Source organism: Marmota flaviventris, chromosome 1 (genome assembly GCF_047511675.1).
Source record: "Marmota flaviventris isolate mMarFla1 chromosome 1, mMarFla1.hap1, whole genome shotgun sequence".
NCBI classification, from domain to species: Eukaryota; Metazoa; Chordata; class Mammalia; order Rodentia; family Sciuridae; genus Marmota; species Marmota flaviventris.
The window spans coordinates 34,083,920-34,105,066 of NC_092498.1; the positions used below are offsets into that span (position 1 = coordinate 34,083,920).

The following is a 21,147-nucleotide window of genomic DNA, read 5'->3' on the forward strand; positions in this document are numbered from 1 at the left end:
TGATTAGGCCCAGGCTTTCACATGCAGCACAATTTCTGCTTTCTTGTAGGCTATGCTTTGATTGGAAGCAACAACCAGCTACCTTGCAATTTGTGTGTCTTAGATGCTAAGCACTGAACCAACTGCTTTGAAAGCTTTATCTTATCTCCCCCTTATAATAACCATAGGAGGCAGTCTTTATTAATATTTTCATATTGCAGTTGAAGAAAAAATGCCTCAGCAAAGCCGAGTAACTTGCTGAAGATCGCTCAGCTAGGAAGAAGTAGAATCAGGGTTTAAACACAAGCTTTTGCAACGCTAAGGTGTATATATTCCTGGAAAAGGGTTTCCTCTAAATCTGAAACCAAGAGATCTTGTAGGTACTGAAGATGTGGAGCGGGTAGCAGGTATGCTCAGAGTTCAGTTGAGGTTGGGCTGTCTCTCTGGTCAGGCTTCTTGGAAGTCTGGGAGTGAGGTAAATGGAGATGGGGGATGGGGCATGTGATCTAGGCAGAAGAGTAAAAGGGATGATAGAAGAATCCTGCTTGATCCTTTTGGAGAACTGAAAGGAGTTTGATCCCTACAATGGGACTGTCATCAGTCACCAAGCAGGTGAGGGCTTCCTCCTTTTGAATCCCCTTTTACTTCCAAACAGCAAAGCACCCAGAGCGTGATCATGCAAAGATTAAGACAAGCAAGGTTTGCCCAACCTCCTTCTGCCTGTGTGTGTCAGTCTGCTCACAGATCATGCGTGGGGCGTTCATATGCACAGTTCGTTTCCACGCCCGAGGAAACACTTAGCTTGACTTGTTCACTTATTCAGGGTTTAGAAATCACACAAGAACCTTATCTGACATGTTGCTCAGCAAAGGTAACTGCTAACATGTTCCTGGACAGCTGATGATGCTCCCTGTGGGGGTGTCAGGGCCAGCAACAGTGAGGCTGGTCCTTGCCCTGCTTCAGTGTGTGAAGGGATCAGTTGCCCACGGGTTTGTTTCCATACAAGGTCCTGAATAATTTTTGTGTTGGAGAAAGTAAAACTGAAAAGGGAAAAAACTCCATCATGGAGAGACTACATTTATTTTTGTCTTGTTTCTGTGTAACCTACCCACCTATGCTGTGAGAAAGGTTTACAATTTTTTTTTAATGTATTTTTATAGAGGGTTAAGTAAAAGGAACTGGAACCCCCAGATCCTGCCTCACAACACTTTTATGGCATTCAAAGAACCAACCAAGTTTACATGCTTATGGGATGAGGGTCTTAATGGATCTAGATCTAACTCAATGATGTTAAGAAAGAAAAGGCTGAGAGCAGTGGCACATTCTTGTAATCCCAGCAGCTTGGCAGGAATCTGAGGCAGGAGGATCGCAAGTTCAGAGCCAGCCTCAGCAACTTAGTGAGACCCTGTCTCAAAATAAAAAGTAAAAAGGGATGGGGATATGGCTCAGTGTTTAAGTGCCTTGGGTTCAATCCCTGGTTTAAAAGAGGAGAAGTAGAAAGAGAAGGAGGAGGAGAAGGGGTGGGAGGAAGGAAGGAAGGAAGGAAGGAAGGAAGGAAGGAAGGAAGGAAGGAAGGAAGGAAGGAAGAAAAAGGAAAAGGATGAAACAGTCTCAGGGCCTGATGGTGGCAGATCCACCTAGAATGGTTTTCTGAGTAGAACAGAATTAAACTGAGGATAGAAAAAAGAAACTCAAGTTCTTTGTAGCTTTGCTTCAATCCCCTGGACTTCTTAAAAATAACACTTTAACTTTCTAATATTTGCAAAATATTACCTAAACATTATTGCCTCAAAGAAATTTGGGCACTTGGGGAATTATTTCAACTCTGTCATTCACTGAACATTATTTAGCATAATGGGTCAATAGTGCTATCCATATACCACATCACAGATTTTCCAGATGTGTACAAAAGTAGACTTGTGGTCTTGCTTTCACCATACATACTCCTCTCACATGTAAATCGCATCTTCCAATCCTGTAGTCATCTAAGATACAAACCTGAGCGATCTTTGAAAGTTCATGCAGTTGCTAAATCCAATCAGATTTACAGTGGCAAAAGATTCCTGGTGATACTCTATTATCAGGTGAATTTCACAAGAACTTTATATTACTCTTTCTGCTTCTTCCTTTTAGCCTTTTTAAATTTTATTTATTTATTTTTTATTTTTTTTTTTTTGATACCAAGGATTGACCCAGAGGTACCACATCCTCATCCCTCTTTATTTTTTACTTTGAGACAGGGTCTCATTAATTCGCTTAGGGCCTTGCTAAATTGCTGAGGCTGGCTTTGAGCTTGAGGTCCTCCCACCTCAGCCTCCAGAGCAGCTGGGATTATAGGCAGGCGCCCCTGTGCCTAACCCTTTACTTCTTTCTTATATTAAAAATTGGTCTCCCTAAACCAGGCCCAGTGATGCACACCTGTAACCCCAGTGGCTCTAGAGGCTGAGACAGAAGGATCACGAGTTTCAAAGCCAGCCTCAGCAATGACGAGGTGCTAAGAAATTCAGTGAGACCTTGTCTCTAAATAAAATACAAAATAGGGCTGGGGATGTGGCTCAGTGGTTGAGTACCTCTGAGCTCAATCCCTGGTACAAAAAAAAAATTGGTCTCCCTACTTCTAGACTCTACACAGTAGAGTCAATTTAAGTACTTTGATCAGATTAATCTTTGTAAAGATTACCTGTATACTCTATATCACTTGGGTAAATTGTCTAACTTCCCTTGGCTAATATTTTTCTCATCCATGAAATCATGATGATACTTAGCTCATATTCTTGTTCTAAGTATTAAATGAGCTGCTGTATCTAAAGGACTGAGAATTTTAAAAGTGTATTTAGTGCAAAAGAAGTACTCAATTAACATGACATAGTAGTGAGTGTAGTAGCAGCAGTGGTGTTAGTAGTTGCAGACTGTGACTCCTTTGCCCCCATTTCCCAGAGTAAAATAGAAAATTGTCCACCAATACTCAGTGACTTCTGAGATAATGCCCCAGGCACTTCCTGCCCTTTCTTCTATTGCACCTCTTCACATAGCCTACAACCTGATGTCCCCTGATCATTTTCTTCTCCACACTAGTAGGATAAAGAAGGAAAAAAAAAAAAACACTTTACCCTTGGCAAGTTTAAGTAAACAGGGAAATTTATTGGAGAGTCACTGGAATATTTAGAGAATCTCTGGAAAGGATGAAGAACCACAACTCAGTAGGAATTTGGGCAGATCAAGGAAGCTCACCTGTTGGATACTCTCATTAACCTGACTCACTAGCCCACAGGTTTTGCATTTCATCTCAGTTCAAAATTTGTTACATCCAGGTTTAGAGAAGGTGATTTAGCTTAGCTTGGTCAAGCATCTACCCCGTAATTAATTAATTATCCCAGGGAAATTACTCCTATTATTGGGGTAATCCCAAAGGAGAATGCTGTGAAACAGGCAGACACCTGGGAAGAATCTCCAGGGCCAGTCTTTGTACTCTTGCCCACACTCTCCTCCCTCTTCTCTCCTAGTAACCTACCCAGCTGGCAAGGTTCAACTCAAGTCTCATTTCATCTCTGAAGCCCCTTCCAGCTTCTCTCCCAGCTACACCTCACACCTCCCCGCTGCCATGGTTACTCCCAGCTCCACCCACTGTGCTTCTACAGAAGCCCCATGACAGTGCCTCCCTCCTAGCGTATGCTCTGCTTTGATACTGGGGTTGTAGTTATGCGTACCTGTGCCTTACCTTCCTCTACTCAAGGGTGAGTTCCTACCAAGCAGAGCATGTTGTCCTTCGTGGATGTTCTTGTCCCACATTTTACCTGGCACAGTGATTTACGTATGAATAGATGGCACCTGCCACAGTGGACAAGAAGGGTGTGACATTTGAAGCCCACTGAACTTCAAGAGGGGTCCTCACTGATCACTTATTAGCAGTATGACTTGGAACAACTTTTACCCAGGGACCCTGGGCTCCTTTGTGGAAGTGAATAAACCATGTCTGCTTCAGAAGGATGTAAGAGGCAAGGGGGCTCACATATCACCCAGCTCGGTGTCTGGCACTTAAAGCATGCTGGCTCCTTCCTTTCCAGGAAATGATAGATTTCATTTCTCTTTAAGAACAAACCAAGCTTGACAACATAGATGGTAATTTCGAGGTAAAATTCCCATAAATTAAAAATCAGATAATCCAGCCCTTTGAGTAATTAAGTGACCATAAATTTCATAATTGTTCAAAATCATAATTTTAAACAACATTTAAATGCAAATAATTGCTTAAGACTTTTTATCAGAAGAAATGACTAGTCATGCTCAGACAGAGTAGGAAAAGACAGGTTAGAGGATACTTTGAAATTAAAAGCTTGCATGAAATAAGACTTAAGTCACTACCCCTAGGCCTTGTAATCCCAGTTACAGAAATTGTGCCAAAGGCACTCACTAGTATTTTACTAAAGCACTCCTGGTTTTCTAAAAGGAGTTTGAAGGTAAATAATGTAAATAGAAAAAAGAAAAGCTGCAAGTGGGTGCCAGCGATGAGACCCAGATGGAAAGCTGTAGGATATTACTTCAGACACATCTGGCTGCTCCCCGGCCCCCGTGGTAGTGGTGTCGGTGTTTATAGAGTTGCCTTTTTACATGTGACATAGTTAAACTTCAGATGGACAGTCTGGAGACTTCTGTGTTTATCTGGAGGTTAGTTTCGTAGAATGGGCTTTGAATCAAAGGCCTTGCTTAATCAGCTTTGATTCCTCTGCTAAGGAGCATTTTCTCATAAAGAGTGATTACTTCCCTTGGTGGCCACATCCATGGATCTTGCTGTGTGCCACCACCTCCTCTGTACCCAGCAAGTTGTAACTCTCTGCAGCTTTCTTAAGTCAAGATCACTGAAAGAAGAAATAAAGCCACATGGAAGACTTAGATTTGTTATCTTTGAAAGGGAAAAAAGCCAGTGTTTGAATGTGTAAGGGAAATCTTCTGTTTATATACACAGCAGAGTAAAAAGGAAGGAAAAATTAAATCATCTATGAGAAAAAGGTGACATGATCTGAAATTCTCCTGATGCTTTGTTTAAGGGGCTGCCTCATGAGAGCCTCAGGTAGGAATGGCATTTGCCTGAAATGTGTCATAACGATGAGATTCATCCTAAATTCATTTAGAGTCAGAGTTCATGCAGGGTGAGTAGGTGTTTCCAACACCCAGCATCCCTGCAGAGTTCTCCCTGTTATTGTACTGGTTGTGTTTCTCACATATAAGCCTTTAATTATTGGTATTGTTTGACAACAACAGGTCAAATATTTCTGCTGAGCACAGTTACTAAAATAAAAACTTAAAAATCACTCAACCGATTTTGGTGCAGGTTTATGATATGCTAGGAATTATTAGACTGTGGATTCAGATGTCAATAAGAATCAGTCCCTGCGCTCAAAGAACTTACAGTCTAGTGAAAGACATGGTGGGGAGAAGATCATTATGCAGCAGGAGAAGTGCTTTAGAATCAAAATGGGAGTGGGGGCAAGTGGGAAAGAAGAGGGCAGATGGTTAGTTAGGATTGTCTGGAGGATTTGACACCTACATTGAGTCTTAAAGGATGAATTTTTTATGTAACCAGCACAGACGAGGACTTCCCATGAGAGTGAGATCAGACCTGTAGATATAGAAGCTAAACCTGTGTGTTTCAAAACCAGCCCGGTGAGGCTGGGTCATACAGTGGGGTGGTAAGGGAAGGTTGTAAGAGATAGAGCAGGGAAGCTAAGAAGTGCCAGATCGTGAAGGATCCCACATGACTTGGATTTTTGCCTTGAAAATGGTGATGAACCCTTAAGAGTATTCCAAGCTGAGGGTGACTTAGCCAAGTATATATTTTGTAAAGGCATCCTGCAAAGGGTGGAGTTTGTAGATGAGGGTAGGACCTGGCAAGCCTGGATACAGAGAACCATTCAGGAAGCTAATGCCTTCCCCATACCAGAAATTAATGTAGGAGGCTCTGACCTTAAGAATGTGAAGAAAACATGGATTGGAAAGGTATGGAGGGAACACACTTCAAGAGAGAGAAAGGAATGAAAATGAAAATAGCACATCTGGCACATCTGGCCCGGCTGGCCAGATCAGCGTTGCAAGAGCAGTTGGTTTTGTGTGGAAGTCAATGAGCTTGTTTTGCCATGTGTGGCATCTGACATCTCTATGGACAGCCCTAAGCCAACTCTAGTAGGCAATCAAATATGAGGATCAGAGCTCAGAGAGATATCAGCCCTAGACATAGATTTGAAAACTCTCAGCATACTGTTTTTAAAGATATTGGAGTAGATGAGATAACCTGGGAAGAATGTATAGAAGGAGGCAAAGAGCAGCTCCTTTAGAATATATGTAGCAAAAGGAGAACTTTTAGGGATTTTTAAATAGTAGTCAGGGATGAAAATTAGAAGAAAGAGATGCAGTAGAAGCTAACATAGGAGAAAGAAGGAGTAGCTCCAAGGGTCAGGCATAAGAGAGACCAAGCAGTGTTTGCCATTGGTAGTTATTGGTAACCATACAAGTACACGCAAGTAGTGGGTACAGAAACCAGATTGCAGTAGATTGAGGCAGTAGGCTGTTATTACATATGCCACAATTTAAAAATAAAGCACCATTTGAAGTATGTAACATAACATGCATATGTTGAAATGAGAAAGTGTCCCTTGTGTTGTCATCTTAGCCTAATGGTTCCTTGTGACCTCTTTCATTTAGTACCCTGAGCTGATGGTCGCTTCTTACAACAATAATGAAGATGCTCCCCATGAACCAGATGGAGTGGCCTTGGTTTGGAACATGAAGTTTAAGAAAACCACACCAGAATATGTCTTCCACTGTCAGGTAGGAGTCATCATAGTAAAAATAACCTACATCTCCAACTAGAACAAATATAGTTCATGCTGCATTGCATCTTCTTATGTTGGGAGGAAGCACTGAGTTTAAAAATGGAATTGTTGACAATTTTGGAAAATTCCCCCACAGTAACCTAATATTTTGGGAAAGTGGCAACCCTCCCCAAACAGTTAGGAAGCCTGGTTGGGGACTGTGTCATTTTCTTTCTATTTAAAACAGCCCCCATGAGGATGAGTTTATAAAGACCTCGCACTTATGAAGAAATTGTGGTGTACCACTTCCTTTGCTTCATAGCAACATATGCTTGCCCACCCACGTGGACATCCTCAGAGCACTACCATTTCAAGTTCCCTCCTTTCTCTGAAATGCAGTTCAGTGGATTTTGCCAATTTTAGGTCTACAGGCGCCATATTGTTTTGTAGATAATAATACTTGTGAAGCTGGGTTGGGGGAAGATTTACCACCAGTATTTCTCAAATTGTTGAGAAATGAAGATGCTATTTCTAATTTACAAGTGCAGATAATATCAAAGAGCTTTGGATATTTTACTCCTTGTGTCTACTGAGAAGTGTCTTGTATTTGACATACTATGAGCTGAAATTATGCTACACTTGCACACATTCAGCTTTGCTCTGTTGCCATGACTCTGCCAAAATAACATGCCTTCTCATTGACCAATGCACCAACCCCTTTATTAATGCTCCTATCCTGTTATTATGCACAGGGAAAAGGAAAGCAAACATGCCAGTTCAAAGTTCCAGTTCCTCAAATATTACAATTCAGAATTACTAAGTGACAGATGGCTCTGAATACATCCACATTCGAAAAGGGTTGGTAAACCTGTAGATTTAGGGAAGCTTTGTGCCATTTTATATCTAAGAGCTGAGTAACTTTTTGAACTAAAATATGTTTAGACTTTAGAACATTATCAGATATAATTTGGGGAACAGGAGCTGCTGGAATAAAAAGTCCCAGCTTCAATGTGATTGAGTAACCTCTAACGCTGGCCATGTTTTTCTAATTTACTATCTCAAAAACAACTTAACAAGAAGTCTAGGTCTGCATAGTAAATAACCTTTATTTTCTGAGCCTTTGAAATAAGAACACTTTTTTTCCTTTTTTTTTTTTAAGGTTATCAAGTTTGTCAGCTCCTTCTGTAAACATAGAAGCACAAAAATCCTAATTTTGCTCAGTTTTAAGAGTTTTGCTGAATTGCCAGAAAAATGCTATAAAGATTCTGAGATAAAGAGAAGCACATTTTTTAAAAACTGCCTTTTAAACTACTCAAAATAACATAAAGCATATTTTTAATTAAAAAAAAAATCCAAGAAGCACTCCATACTGTTTTAGTCAATATGTATAATATTTATTATAATTTTTAAAAATTTAACTGTATTAAATAATTGTCAGAAGACTCAAAATAAAATATAATATATTTAATATTTACACCATTACATAAATAAACAAGTCAATAAATTGGAGGATGAAAATACTGAGTAAAGAAGCAAATTCTAAAGGTCTTCAGAATCAACTAGAATTTTTAAATTACTTGTTTTATCATATGACAGTAGTTGCTACTATCAAAGGAAGTGATCATCTTTTCCTTCTCCTAGTACCTTTGGGTTTATTCACTAAAGATTTCATCAACTGCATTAAATTTTAAATGGCCCAATGAATGTATTTTAGAACAAAATGCGCTTCTGGGTTTTTTTTTTTTTAAGTAAAAAAAAAAAAAAAAGCGGTGAGAGTACCTTGAATATTCACAAGATAAACACACCAAAGTTACCCAAAGATGCTGGGTGACATCTCTGTATCTCTCAAATTCCTATCTTTAATTCATCTGGTGACTAGTGGCAGATGGGGGCTCTAAACTCCACCTAATATTCCCACTGGGAAAACAGAAAAGTAAGAATGCTGATAAACTTTAAAGTTTTTAAACTTTAGGGTCCAAGTGACATGTGTAGAAGTTCGTGATGACAGACTTCAGGTATCAAAAACTGTTCAATTGGTCTGGGGTTGTGGCTCAGTGGCAGAGCGCTTGTCTAGCAAATGTGAGGCACTGGGTTTGATTCTCAGCACCTCATATAAATAAATAAATAATAAAGGTCCATCGATAACCAAAAAAAAAAAAATTTTTTTAAAGCTGGGTTTTTTTTCAATTTAGCCATGCACATTTATAGATATTTAAAATCATGGTTGTGCTACTCAGATATAAACCATCAGTAGTTCATATAAAATGACATTGATATTCATGAAGGACATATTCATGAAAATTACAAAAATCCCAGTTACTAAATACTAGTACCAAACTAGTTTCTACCATTAAATTAATTGTCATAAAGTGATCTAAGAAACTGTAGGGGAAGAATGCAGGACAAACTCTCAGAGGGTAAACTGGAATGAACTCTGATCCCACTCAGGAAAGAAGGAAAGAGAAGAAGGGGGCAGTTTGAAAGTAAATAAAGTCAGTCCTCTATATCCAAGGGTTCTGTATCCATGGATCAACCAAATGTGGCTCAAATATATATATATATATATATATATAATATACATATATATATTTAATTGCATCTGTACTGAACACGTAAAGACATTTTTCTTGTCATTATTCCCTAAACAAAAAAGTATTTCAATAATTTACACAGCATTAATGTTACTTTAGGTATTACACATAATGTAGAGATGATGTTAAGTATTCAGGATGACACAGGAAGATGTTCGTGTTATATGCAGATACCATACAATTTTTAATAGGGACTTGAGCATCTGCACATTTTGATATGTGATGAAGAATTTCTGAAATCAATCCCTCCAAGGACAGATATATGAAGCCCTTCTGAGGTCCCCTGGTATATTAGTCATCAACCAATAGGAGATATAGATCAGATAGACATTAGCTTTTCTAACTATATCCTTCATAGGTACATGAAAGAGAGCAAGCAAGAGAAAATTGGCTGATGAGACTGTGAGAGTTGACAAGTCTAAACTGTAGGATAGACCAGCAGGCTGAAGATTCCACTAAGGGCTGATACTGTAGTCTTGAATCTATATCTGGAGAGCAGGCTAGCAAAACAGGGTTTCTATGTTACAGGCAGAATTGTTTTTTTCTTTGGACATCCTTGGTCTTTGCTCTCAAGGACTTCAGCTCCCTTTACAGAGGGTAATCTGCTCAAAGTGTACAGATATAAATGTTAGTCACATCTGAAAAATACCTTCACACCAACATCTAGTCTGCTGTTTAATCAATAAGTTGAGTACCATAGCCTACCCAAGTTGACACATGAAATTAACACCTTTATTTTTTCCCCAGATCCAGGAAACCAGTATCTTTCACAACTCCCAAGATCCTTCCAATTCCAGATAACTGTGGAGTGATTAACTTTAGAAGTGCAATTATTAGATACCAGGGAATGTGAGATTTCCTAAGCAATGAAAATGATACTAAAATGTATTAAGAATCTACTCTTGACATTCATTATCATAAATGTTCAGTGTCTCCAGGTGTACCTATGAACCACTTCAAAATCAGCTGAATTTTATTCCAGAGTTTGTGTCCTGCCTTATTCTATATTAGTAAGGGATGCAGCAAGGTGACACCATGCAGGTTCATGGCATGGTGTGGGAGTGGGGGCACTGAATAGAGAAGAATTGGAACAAACTGGGTTCTCCACCTTAGCTAATAATTGCAATGACTTGGGCAACTTTAAGAATGATGCCTAAGTTCTTCTGACAGAGATGCTGGTGTGTCTAACTTATTTACTTTGAAGTGTAGATGGGCAAACATGGGCATTGATAGCAAAGACTGTGTGACTTGTTCAAGCTTTATTTTGGGCTCCCTGCCATTTATAAGACATTGGTTGAATGTGGTCCTACACGGAGCCATCTTTACCATTTTCTGACCCTGAAGGAAAAATCAGAGAGCCCGTGGAATTAAAATATATATATATGAGAAAGACAAAAATTCTCGCCCCTGACCTGTAGCTTTTCTCTTATATCCTTTCTGATTTTTGATAAATCTTCATGTATTATAACTGGTATTTTCTGGACACTAACTCACTGAGATCAGGTCAGTTGAATGCATTTTCTCCTGGGTTATGTTAATAATTTCAAAATTTGACAGTCTGTTTAGTAGTCTGAGGATAAGGGAAACCTTATTATAATTATGTTTTTATAATTTCAGAATAACTGCATTAGCTGCCCCTCTCTCAATGATCTCCACTGACTTCTTCATCTTTTCTCAAAGTGTATAATTGCTCACAAACCCAGTGGCTCAAAAGAGCATTGTTTCAGGCACTAGAAAGAAAATGCATAAGAAACACATCAACACAGTCTTTTGTAAAGACTGATAGGCTTTTAACCTAATCATAAAAAGATTTCAGTCTGAAGATTCTTGTCTCTGTTATGAGTAATGAAGCCAAATACCTTCTCCTTTCGTGGGCAGTTTCATGTCTTTACTAAGCTGAATTTTTGGTGTGGGTTCTAGTCTTGCATTTTTTTTCTATTTTCATTTCAATAAAAGCTGTCTATACTTGGAAAATATCTGTGGACTCTGCATAGAAATCAGCCACACAGCCCCATCACAGACTGGCAGTGCTCCTGCTGCCTTCTGTAGTGGCTTCACACACTGTCATTAGATTATGTGTCTGACCAGCCTGCATTGCTTACCCTGGTGTGGTCTTTCTCTTTTAAATGGAATGAATAGAATCAGAAATATATATCTTAGAATTTGCTGCACTGAAGTAAGTAGAAAAGCTATATTTAGAGGTTTAACATGGTCAGAGGTTTTTATTTTTACTTTTTTCCTGATTGGGTTTCTTTGTCCTTGGCCTCCTCTTTTCAAGGGTGATCTGACAGTGACCTGAAACTGACCATAACCTGAACACACTCACTGTTCCAGGGAGAAAACAGAAATGTGAAACGGGGCTATATCAACTAACCTCATTGGTGCCAGGGTTTCAAACCCTCAGTTGTACTTTTTCCTACGTGTGGCTTCACTTCTCATTAAGACTCTATAAAGATTGCAGATGAGATTGCAACTCCTGGCCTCAACTGCCCAGCGTCTGGTTCTGCATGAGATTCCCACTAACCTCAAAGAGAGTTCTGCCTGCCTGCCAGGAGTGATGGTAAATGCAGGAGGATATGTGGGCTGGTGGTTAGGACAGGGACAGAAAGTCAGGACTTTCAGCTCTTTCCTGACTGACCATCCTACTGGGTGACCCATGGTGAGCTGTGAAGGCTCTGGTGTTAAACCTCCTGATCCCCTAAAAAGAAGTCTTCCCCCCTGTCTCTGGTAGAATTGCAAGGTTTGTTTTAATACATTGGATTTCTATTACCATCAATTTTTGTTGAACCCAGACTGTGGTTCATAATACAAATCTTTAATCTTTGTGGGGACACAAAAATGTATATTGATTTAATTTTATAAAGTAGATTATGACCAGAGAAGTGTTAGAATCTGACTTTAGGATTTTTAAATCTTATTTTTTAACACAAAAGGAGGGGTAACTTTCTTATAGCCTGGCTGATGAAAAGACATTTCTTAAGATTTTTCTCTTGGCTGTACTCAGAAGTGGTTGCTGGAAGTCAAAAAGACAGGAAGAAAAAATTGTTCTTTGACAACTAAGGCTTGGTATACATTGAGTTCCTGGAATTCACAATGAAAGCATATAATAGATACTTTGTAATTGGTAAATAAACTCCATGGTCAAGAACATGCAAACCAAAGTGAGACCCAGACAGTTTTCAATGTACCTTAAAATCGGAAAACAAAAGGAAACCTCAACCAGTATTGTAAGATTATGACACATACTTCAAGGTACAAAATCATGGAAAATTAAAGATTCCATAGGACTTAACGATAAAATTAAGCTCTTACGTAAAAGATGTAAATTAGTACGGATCAGACCAGAGGAGCAGCTAGCAGCACAGCATTGCTATTTTGTGTCTTTAGGAAAGGGCCCATGGGAGTTCAAACCAACGTGCTAAAATGAAAGGCAGACATTTGGAAACACTTCTTTTATGCCAATTGAGTATGACTGGTCCAATGATCGAGGCTTGAGCTAGACGCTGATTCTTATTAAATCAAGCAGCAGGAACTTCATTTTCTGTTTTGGCCCAGGAAACTGGAAGCAGAAAAACTGCCTTGCCAGTTTTCATTCTTTATCTACCCTCTTCTGGGATCTTCTCCAACGAGTAACTCAAGAAGAAGCAGAATGAGTCACTGAGATACATCCAGGGAAATTCGAATTTTCAGCTGGATTATAGCAAAGAGATTGTATCCAAAGTGATTTCTCATCTGAGATCAACAATGAAGGTGCTTGTACACCTCTCTGATGTGGTTCTGAACCAGGGAGTTATCTGATGGGAGGGATGTCATGAGACAATACCTTTGAGCAAACTATTTTAAGTTGTTTTGGTTTGCTATGATGTAATACAAATGATCAAGCTGAAGTTTCCTACTATTATAAACACTATATAATACTCTTTAGTAGGATACTCCATTAAGGTGCCATATATTGTAGATGTAGAACCCAGAATTGCAGACTGTGTTCAGCTTCCTAAATGTTTTTGCCCTGTCCTAACCCATCAGAACAGGGCCTTATCCAGTAGTGCTCCAAGGCACGGCCCTAGGAGTCACTGATGCTGTGCAGTGAGAGCCAGAGGGCAATATGAGCAAGCTCTTCTGGTCCGTCAAGTTGTTCTCCCCATCCCCCAGTCATCCACTGAGGTCAAAGAAACCTTGATCTCAGGAAAGTGGGTGTTCTAAGAGGTCTGGACTGAACATTTGGGGGAAGGAGGCCCTATCTACCTCTTAGAATCACTGTGAAGATTAAAGAGATAATATAGGTATGTAATTAGCTTGGGCTGCCATAACAAAATACCATAGATAGAATGGCTTATAAGCAGCAATTCTTCCCACATCTGTGGAGGCTGGGATGTCCAAGGTCAAAGCTGACTCAGTTTCCTGTAGGGACTTCCTTTCTGGCTTGTAGATGATGCCTTCTAGCTGCGCCCTCACACATGAAGAGAGAGCATGTGCACAGGAGTTCTCTGATGTCTTTTCTTATAAGGACAATGATCCTGACTTATCTGGTCCCCACCACCTTCATTACCTCCCCAAGCCCTGTTTCTAGATACTATCACATAAGTTGTTAGGGCTTTAGCATAGGAATTTGGAAGGAAAGGGACACAACTCATTCTATAGTAATAGGTGAACCTACCTAAAATATGGAAGTATTTCTTTTGTGTTTAGTTGTTGCACTGTCATTGTATAATAATCACGTGGGAAGAAGCCAAAACCTTGACTTAGAATGTCAAAACCATTCTAAATGTCAAGAATGTCATTTCCTTACCCACTCATTTATTCATTCATTCAACATATATGTACAGGGTACTATCATGGCCAAGCCTACCCAGCAATGATTGGCTGGAATTGAGAAGTGGCTATTCCCTCACCATAAGAACATTTCAGTTTTCCCTAATCTCCACCAGGTTTAATGTTTTTCATCACCTGACAAATTCCCTTGACCATGTTCACATTAGTCAGATGTGTATGCTCTTTATATATAAATGCCAAGTGAAGACAAGGACTCAAACCATTCCAAAGTTCTCTCATCCCAATCACTTAACCATTTATTTTCTGCTTAAATTATGATCAAATATTTACCATGCCAGTAAGGAAAGCAGGGAAGCAGTTAAGTGCATAATGGTTAAGAACAGGCTATGGGACTACACTGCCTGGATTTATAACTCAGTTATACCACTTAGGAGCTGTGGCAATCAGCAACCCAAAGGGCATTAGAAGTCTAAAACAATATATATAAAGCTCTTAGTGTCAGGCACATAGTAAATACCCAATGAATGTCAGATTTGATTATTACCTGATATGCAAGAATGAACTCCAGAATATGTATTTATCTATGTGTTCTGAACAAACAGCAGGAATGTGGGTCCATTTGTGCCAGGCATTGCATCTTTAGTGCTGAATGGGGGAGATTGTGACTGAAAAGTCTGGAGGGAGAGATCAGGTAGCTAGGCAGAAGGGGGTGCTGAGGAACCTGGGGAAAGGTCTCTTTCCAGCCAGTACAAAAGGAGCTCAGTGTTTGAATAACTGATAGGGTATACTGGTGTAAATGGCTTGACTACCATCCCTGCTGCTGTGCTTCTGCCACATGCTAGGCACCCGTGCATTGACTTTTTTGGCTTAACTGCTCACACTGATGGCCCCAGGCACAGGCTTTATAAAGGAACCCTCTAGTCCCTGTGTAGCTCCATGACTGTATTGAGTTCTGTGTGGACTAACAGGCCATTTGCTACGCTTCATGCACTCTGTGGACTCTGGAGTCAGAATGAGGAAACAGGGCCAACAAGTATATTCCACTTTCATCTAAGACCAGTTTGGCATCTCGTGAAGAGCTGTCCCTCCCAGACACGCTTATGGCCTGGGCTCTGCTCCCCTTAGCGGGGCTTGCATTCTGTGGAATACCAGATTGTGCTTTTTCTTTATCCTACATTTTTATATAGGCAGGAGCAGATATAAAAGAGTAGCAAGTGTTCTGAGAGGAAAGCTAAGTCTCAGAAGAGCAGTGCTCTCCCTCTGAGGTCTATGTAGGGGAGACCTCATTCTTGAGAAGCAATCAGGGAGAATCAGGGGGTAGCTGTAGTGTTGACCCAGGCCATAGTAGTGCCTACCAGGAGCATGCTAAGGCCACTGCCACCTCCAAGAGGGATGCCTGTCATTGCTTTGATTTTTTATATTCCATGAACAGAATCACCTTGAAACTTCAGACCATCTATTTCTTTAAAAAAAAAAAATTAGCCATCTGTGAACTAGAGCCAAATGGAGCTATTTGAACATGCTATGTTTTTAATTAATACAAAGACTCATATTTCCCCAGTCATATTGTTATTTCAGTTTATCTCAAACAATTTCAGCACAACTTAATTCTTGAAATTATTTGAGAGCATTTATTTATCAAAGAGAATTTCTGGAAACGGAACTGCCAATGTTACTTGGAGGAACTGTTTTCTAACCTTTGTCATAACAAATAGTCTATGCTTGGCAATTACTCATTTTTTAAAAGACATGTTTATTGTTAGCCAAAAAAAAATTAAACAAGGTGTTGTTTTTCTCATATGTGAACAATTTAACTTAGTTATTTTTAACTATAATCTCCTCAAGAATATATTGAGCTTATTGTATCTTACATGCTACAAATCATTGTTAACATAATAATTTTATAACTTCTACTTTTTAAATTCCCTAAAGCTGATGTTTTCTGCTCTTGACTTGTTTAAGAAGTATTCGCAGCACCCATGTATAATAAGGTATGTTATTTAGTAGTGCTGCTTTGCTTCTCTGATAACTTAGTCTAGTATTATATTGAGTAGTTGAAATTAAATCAAAGTATGCCTTATGTACAACAAAAGCCTCTAATTTTCTTTAAAATAAGTTTATTACAAATATATTGTCCCCTCAATAATGAAGAAAATAGGAGGAAAAATTGTCCACAAGTGCCCATATGCACACAAATGTACACACACTCACACACACACACACACACGAAGCTAAAATCCTAGTCAAAAGCTCTATTTCATAAAAGAGAAGTATAGTGATGTTGATGGTTTGCCAAAACCTCAAGGAGTGACAAAATCCACAGAGTGTCCTGAAAGAGATGCCTTTGCAAAACCATGCTTCTCCAGATGGTTTAGATTAGAGATGTTGAAAAACACATGGCAACATTAGTTTGGTTTAGAATTCATAGTTAATTCAGTAGATAAAATAATGCAAATTTGAAACCCTATCCTATATATCAGAAAAATCATCAAATCTTATGATTGCTCTTAGGGGAGGTTGGTATGTGATGTGTTGATTTTTAAATGATCTAATTGTAATAATAAAATTAACCAAGAAGAGGTAAAGAAAGGATGCAACTGTAAGAAGGAAACTTTCTTCTCTGCAGAATCTTTATTCCTTTCAGCTGTCATATCCAATCAATTTGTATGGGATACGACACCCAATTGTCATTTCCTGAGATATACTATGTGAAGAGGTCATGTTACAGAGACAACATGAAAAAATGGAAAAAATAATTTCAGAGTATGATGCCAAGAGAAGCCAAAGTGTTCCTAAAGACCACAAAGTGTTACCCAGATTCCCCTCACCTTGCTAATAATAGCAGAGAAGCAGCTTACCCACAAGATTGTCCCTGGGTTTATTCATCTTTTCCTCTTGTACACTTTATAAAAGAGAGTGTTCTTGGTCTATGTTTTAGTAAATGCTTTTCCCTTATCTGTGACTGTTTATCTTGATGGGGGATCTGTGTGAATAGCAACACCACATAGTGTGTTCTCTGGCACAAGGATGTATAGCAATTGCCCCAAGGTCCCAAAGCCTTTATCACTAAAAGCCTGATTCTTACTTTCCTCTTCCTTTGTGCCTAATATCTACTGCATCCCACCCTCTGATCCTACAGCTGTGTAGCCTGCAAACAATACCTGGAAAAGAACTTCTGTATGGGAACAGTATTAATTTAATGATGTGCTACCTGCTGCAGAAAGAAAAGTGTTCCATTGATACCTTAGAATTGCCACTAGAAGAATGTCCACTGAAGGATCCCAACTCAGAAAAGCAACACAAGGAAAATATGGGACAAAAGATTCTACAAAAGTAGAATCCAAAATTTTCAAACAATCATGTCTGGCCCCTGAACGACTTGGCTGTCAAAGTGACACCATATTTAGTTCTCCCTGAAAGTAACACATTTTGAGCATTTTCCAAGCATTAAAAACTGGAATCATAGTTTTTAATGCCTGAAGGGAGCTCCACTGTAAGGGCTCTCTCTCATCCAGCAAGGAGGTCCACGGAACAGGGTAGAAGAGAGTGTGGCTGCGGAGTCACTAATTAAGACCTCGGAAGACCAAGCAGGAAGCAGGTCTGATTTTATTCCACAGTTACCATGTATACTCAGGCAGTAGCTAAGCACATCACAGGCAGCCACCAATGCAATTTCTGCTAACTGTCCTTGCAGCAACCAATCAAGGAGTGGGCCATGAAGCAAGTGCAGGGACGCAACACATGGCCTCACGCCCAGGACTGTGCCTACCGGGTATGCATCCATGCACTTGTCTCCACACTCCACCATCAAAGCAAAGGTGCTTCTTTGACAGCAAGGACATGCACATGCATGCAGAGAAAAATATGAGGGAGAGTTGGGAGATCCTGTGCACAGAATTTGTATGAATTGATGAGTATTTCTTTTAAAATTTGTTTTTAATTAAAACATAATTATACATATCTACAGGGTATGCTGGGATGTTTTGATACACCTATACATTATGCAATGATAAATCAGGGTAATCAGCCTATCTCTTACCTTGTACATTTATCATCTATTTGTGGTAAGAACATTCAGTCCTCTCTTGTATGATTTTTTAAATACTCAATACAATATTATAAATCAGTCACCCTACTAAGCAATAGAACTCCAGAGCTTTTGCCATCTAACTATAACTCTATACCCATTGACAGTCTTGCCCTAGCTTTCCTTCTCTTCTTCTATTATAAATTTTATTTTGTTTTAGCAATAAAATCATTTTATTAGCTAGTCTTAACCACTGAGCAATCATTCTACATACATACTGATGTAATTTTTTTAACATGTTAATGACATCGTGTCACCCTTGCCATGACAATTGTTGAAAAGATTTCACTTTGGGGGGAGGTACATATAGAAAGGAAACCCCTACCTCCGCCCCCTTCTCACCTCCCAAGCCATGCTTCTGATCATGACTCCTACCTGCCTAGTAGCATTTCCTTTAATATGTTTAGTCAAATTTGTGAGGACTTAGCTGTTTTCAGAACCTGATTTCACTGGATTAACCCCTCTGTACATTGAAAGCTGCAGAGACACAAATCTTCTTTCAAACCTTACAATGCATTCTCCCCTTTGTCAAAGGAACATTTGAGTCAAGTTCCATAAAAGATTGTGAATATTTGACTACATGGCAAAAGGCAGCCAGTTGTCAGATCACATAGAGTTTATTGAAGAAGACCAGACTAATTAAATGATTTTTTTTAAAATAAATCACACTCTCCAAACTGTCCTTTGTAAAAATAAGAATTTCCATACTATCAATTCCTCTGATTTGGATCATTGTTACAGAAGTGAGATATAGCACCAAGACTATGTGATAAACTTGAACTTGTGATAGAACATTAGGAGCCTGACAACTTTAATCAAGAGTTAAGTGTTTTGCCGTTTGCATATTGTATCACATAATTTGTAACTGTAAAATGTTTGCAAGACCAAGAAACTCTTTCCCCACAGTAGTTATTTAATTAGCAAATTCTGTCTGCGCGCCCCCAAGAATATAAAGGGGAACTTGTTACCCTTTGTTATCCTGTAATAATTGCATAATTAGGCATTATTTGTGTTCTGGGAATAATGTCAAAATAAATGAGAAAGGGGCTCTGTAAGCTTCTCAGACCTGTTAGTCAAAATTTAAATTAAAACTTTTTTTTCGAGAATTCTTATGGATTTTTTTTTAATATTGTGGATTTTTTCCTATAGGATCCAAGAGTATTGTATCTTATCTATCAATGGAGTAAATTCAAGCCACAAATAGATTACATTACTGTTCTTCACCTTGTTTTTCTAAAGTTATGAATAAAGCAAGTAAATAATATATTGCTATTCTACATAGCTCCTAAGGACAACCCTCAGTGAGCTGCAGATGGGACTAGTTCATATCAATAGTGTTGGAGTACAAAATTTTGAGGTGGCCCTGTAACAAAATGAGATACTTTGGGAGGAATGAAAACGCAGAAATAGGGCAAAGTTTTTCATAATTAATACAATTTGCCAACAAAATAGAATCAGAAGTTTTCAAAAAAATTTTGCTGGGCTTTTAGGGAGAGATTCTCAAAGCAATGCATTCTGAGAATTTTCCAAGTATAAAAACTGGAACTGTGCGAACATAGCCCCACCATCAAAGGACACACACACACACAGAAAAATGGGAGAACTGGGAGACCCAACCTCAGTTTGATAGCCGATTGACTCAAAGAAAAACATTCTGAGCCTCTGTACAGACACTTTTCCCCCCAAAAGATCAATGGATTTGTATTGCCTAGTTCGCATGTGTGAGAGTGAGAAAGATGAACAGGAAGTGTTGGCTCCAAGTGTGGCCTGGGTGCAGAAGCCTAGATCAAGGCACATACTGATCAACGCCCAAAGCCTCACTCCTTGGTGCTGTGACTGTCTTCTCTCTGGCTGTGAGCCTGAGGGCCATGACCTGTTTCACTAGCTAGCTAGGTCACTACCCACCTGTGTTCCAACAGTGAAGTTGGACCAAGAGGACAGGAAGCCCCCTGCACTGCTCAGATCTATACACACTCAAGCCACTGTGTTTATTATTCCTTGAGGGAAGGCTCTGCCCTTAAAGGCTGATCCCACTGGGGTGGGATGGCAGGCAGAAGGTGTGCCATGAACAACAAGGCTGTATTCTTAACATATGTTTAATTTGAGTAGTTCTCCTCCTTTAAAATACCTCTTGATTCTAAATCCACATCCTGATTTGCCCACTCTTGTTACCATTTTCGGCTGCCTGTTCTGAATTAATTCTTTGAGGTAGTCATTCCCCCAGGCGGTGGGGAGGGTGGGTTGGGGAGGGATGAGAAGAGAGATGCAAGGTTGGGAATGTGAATGAAAAAGAAGGAAGAAAGCAAAGGAGGGAAGGGATCATTAACCAGAGTCTGCTTCCACGAGCTGGATTGTCTTTGAGCTGTGGAGGAAAGAAGAGATAGAGGAAGAAGAAAACACAAGTAAAATCCCTGGAAAGTTTACCCGCTGCATCCCTACTGAGGAATGAAGCTCATTTTTTTTTTTTTTTTTTTTTTGGCAATAGAGCTCAATTTACAGATTATTTTGATTCTCTGTCGTACTTCATCTCAAAGAATTGGTATAATCTAAAAAAGTGGTTAAAATTATTAAAACAGTTTCCATAGTAGAAAATTAAATGATTTTACTAACTGTCAAAGTCAGTGTTTAAACTGAAATAATTTGAATTATATTTCATATAGTGATCATGTCACTGGGATGTCTAAACATTCTTTGTAAAAGTAATGATCCCTGATTCTGATTTCTCATCAACAGAAAACTGACTAAAGGTTAGGAAGATTAGCCACCAATGGCTGTTATTTGTAAAATCTAAAGACAAGGCTGGTTTCCTTGAGGAATTTTTCATTTAAATATATTCTCCACCTTGGAACAATTAACCCTTTGAGAGACTTTCTCGATTTTTCTTAGGTAAATTTTCTGCTCAGAGGACCAT

The 21,147-nt window shown here is 39.1% G+C and overlaps 1 protein-coding gene across 1 annotated transcript in view; it reads left to right on the plus strand.

The window, feature by feature from the left end:
• Dync1i1 (dynein cytoplasmic 1 intermediate chain 1) overlaps positions 1–21,147 on the plus strand; it is a 294,624-nt gene that overhangs the window by 187,023 nt on the left and 86,454 nt on the right. The window contains exon 9 of the mRNA XM_027952799.2: positions 6,676–6,801. Within this exon, the coding sequence (XP_027808600.1) occupies positions 6,676–6,801 (126 nt within the window). The remainder of the gene's footprint in view (positions 1–6,675; positions 6,802–21,147) is intronic.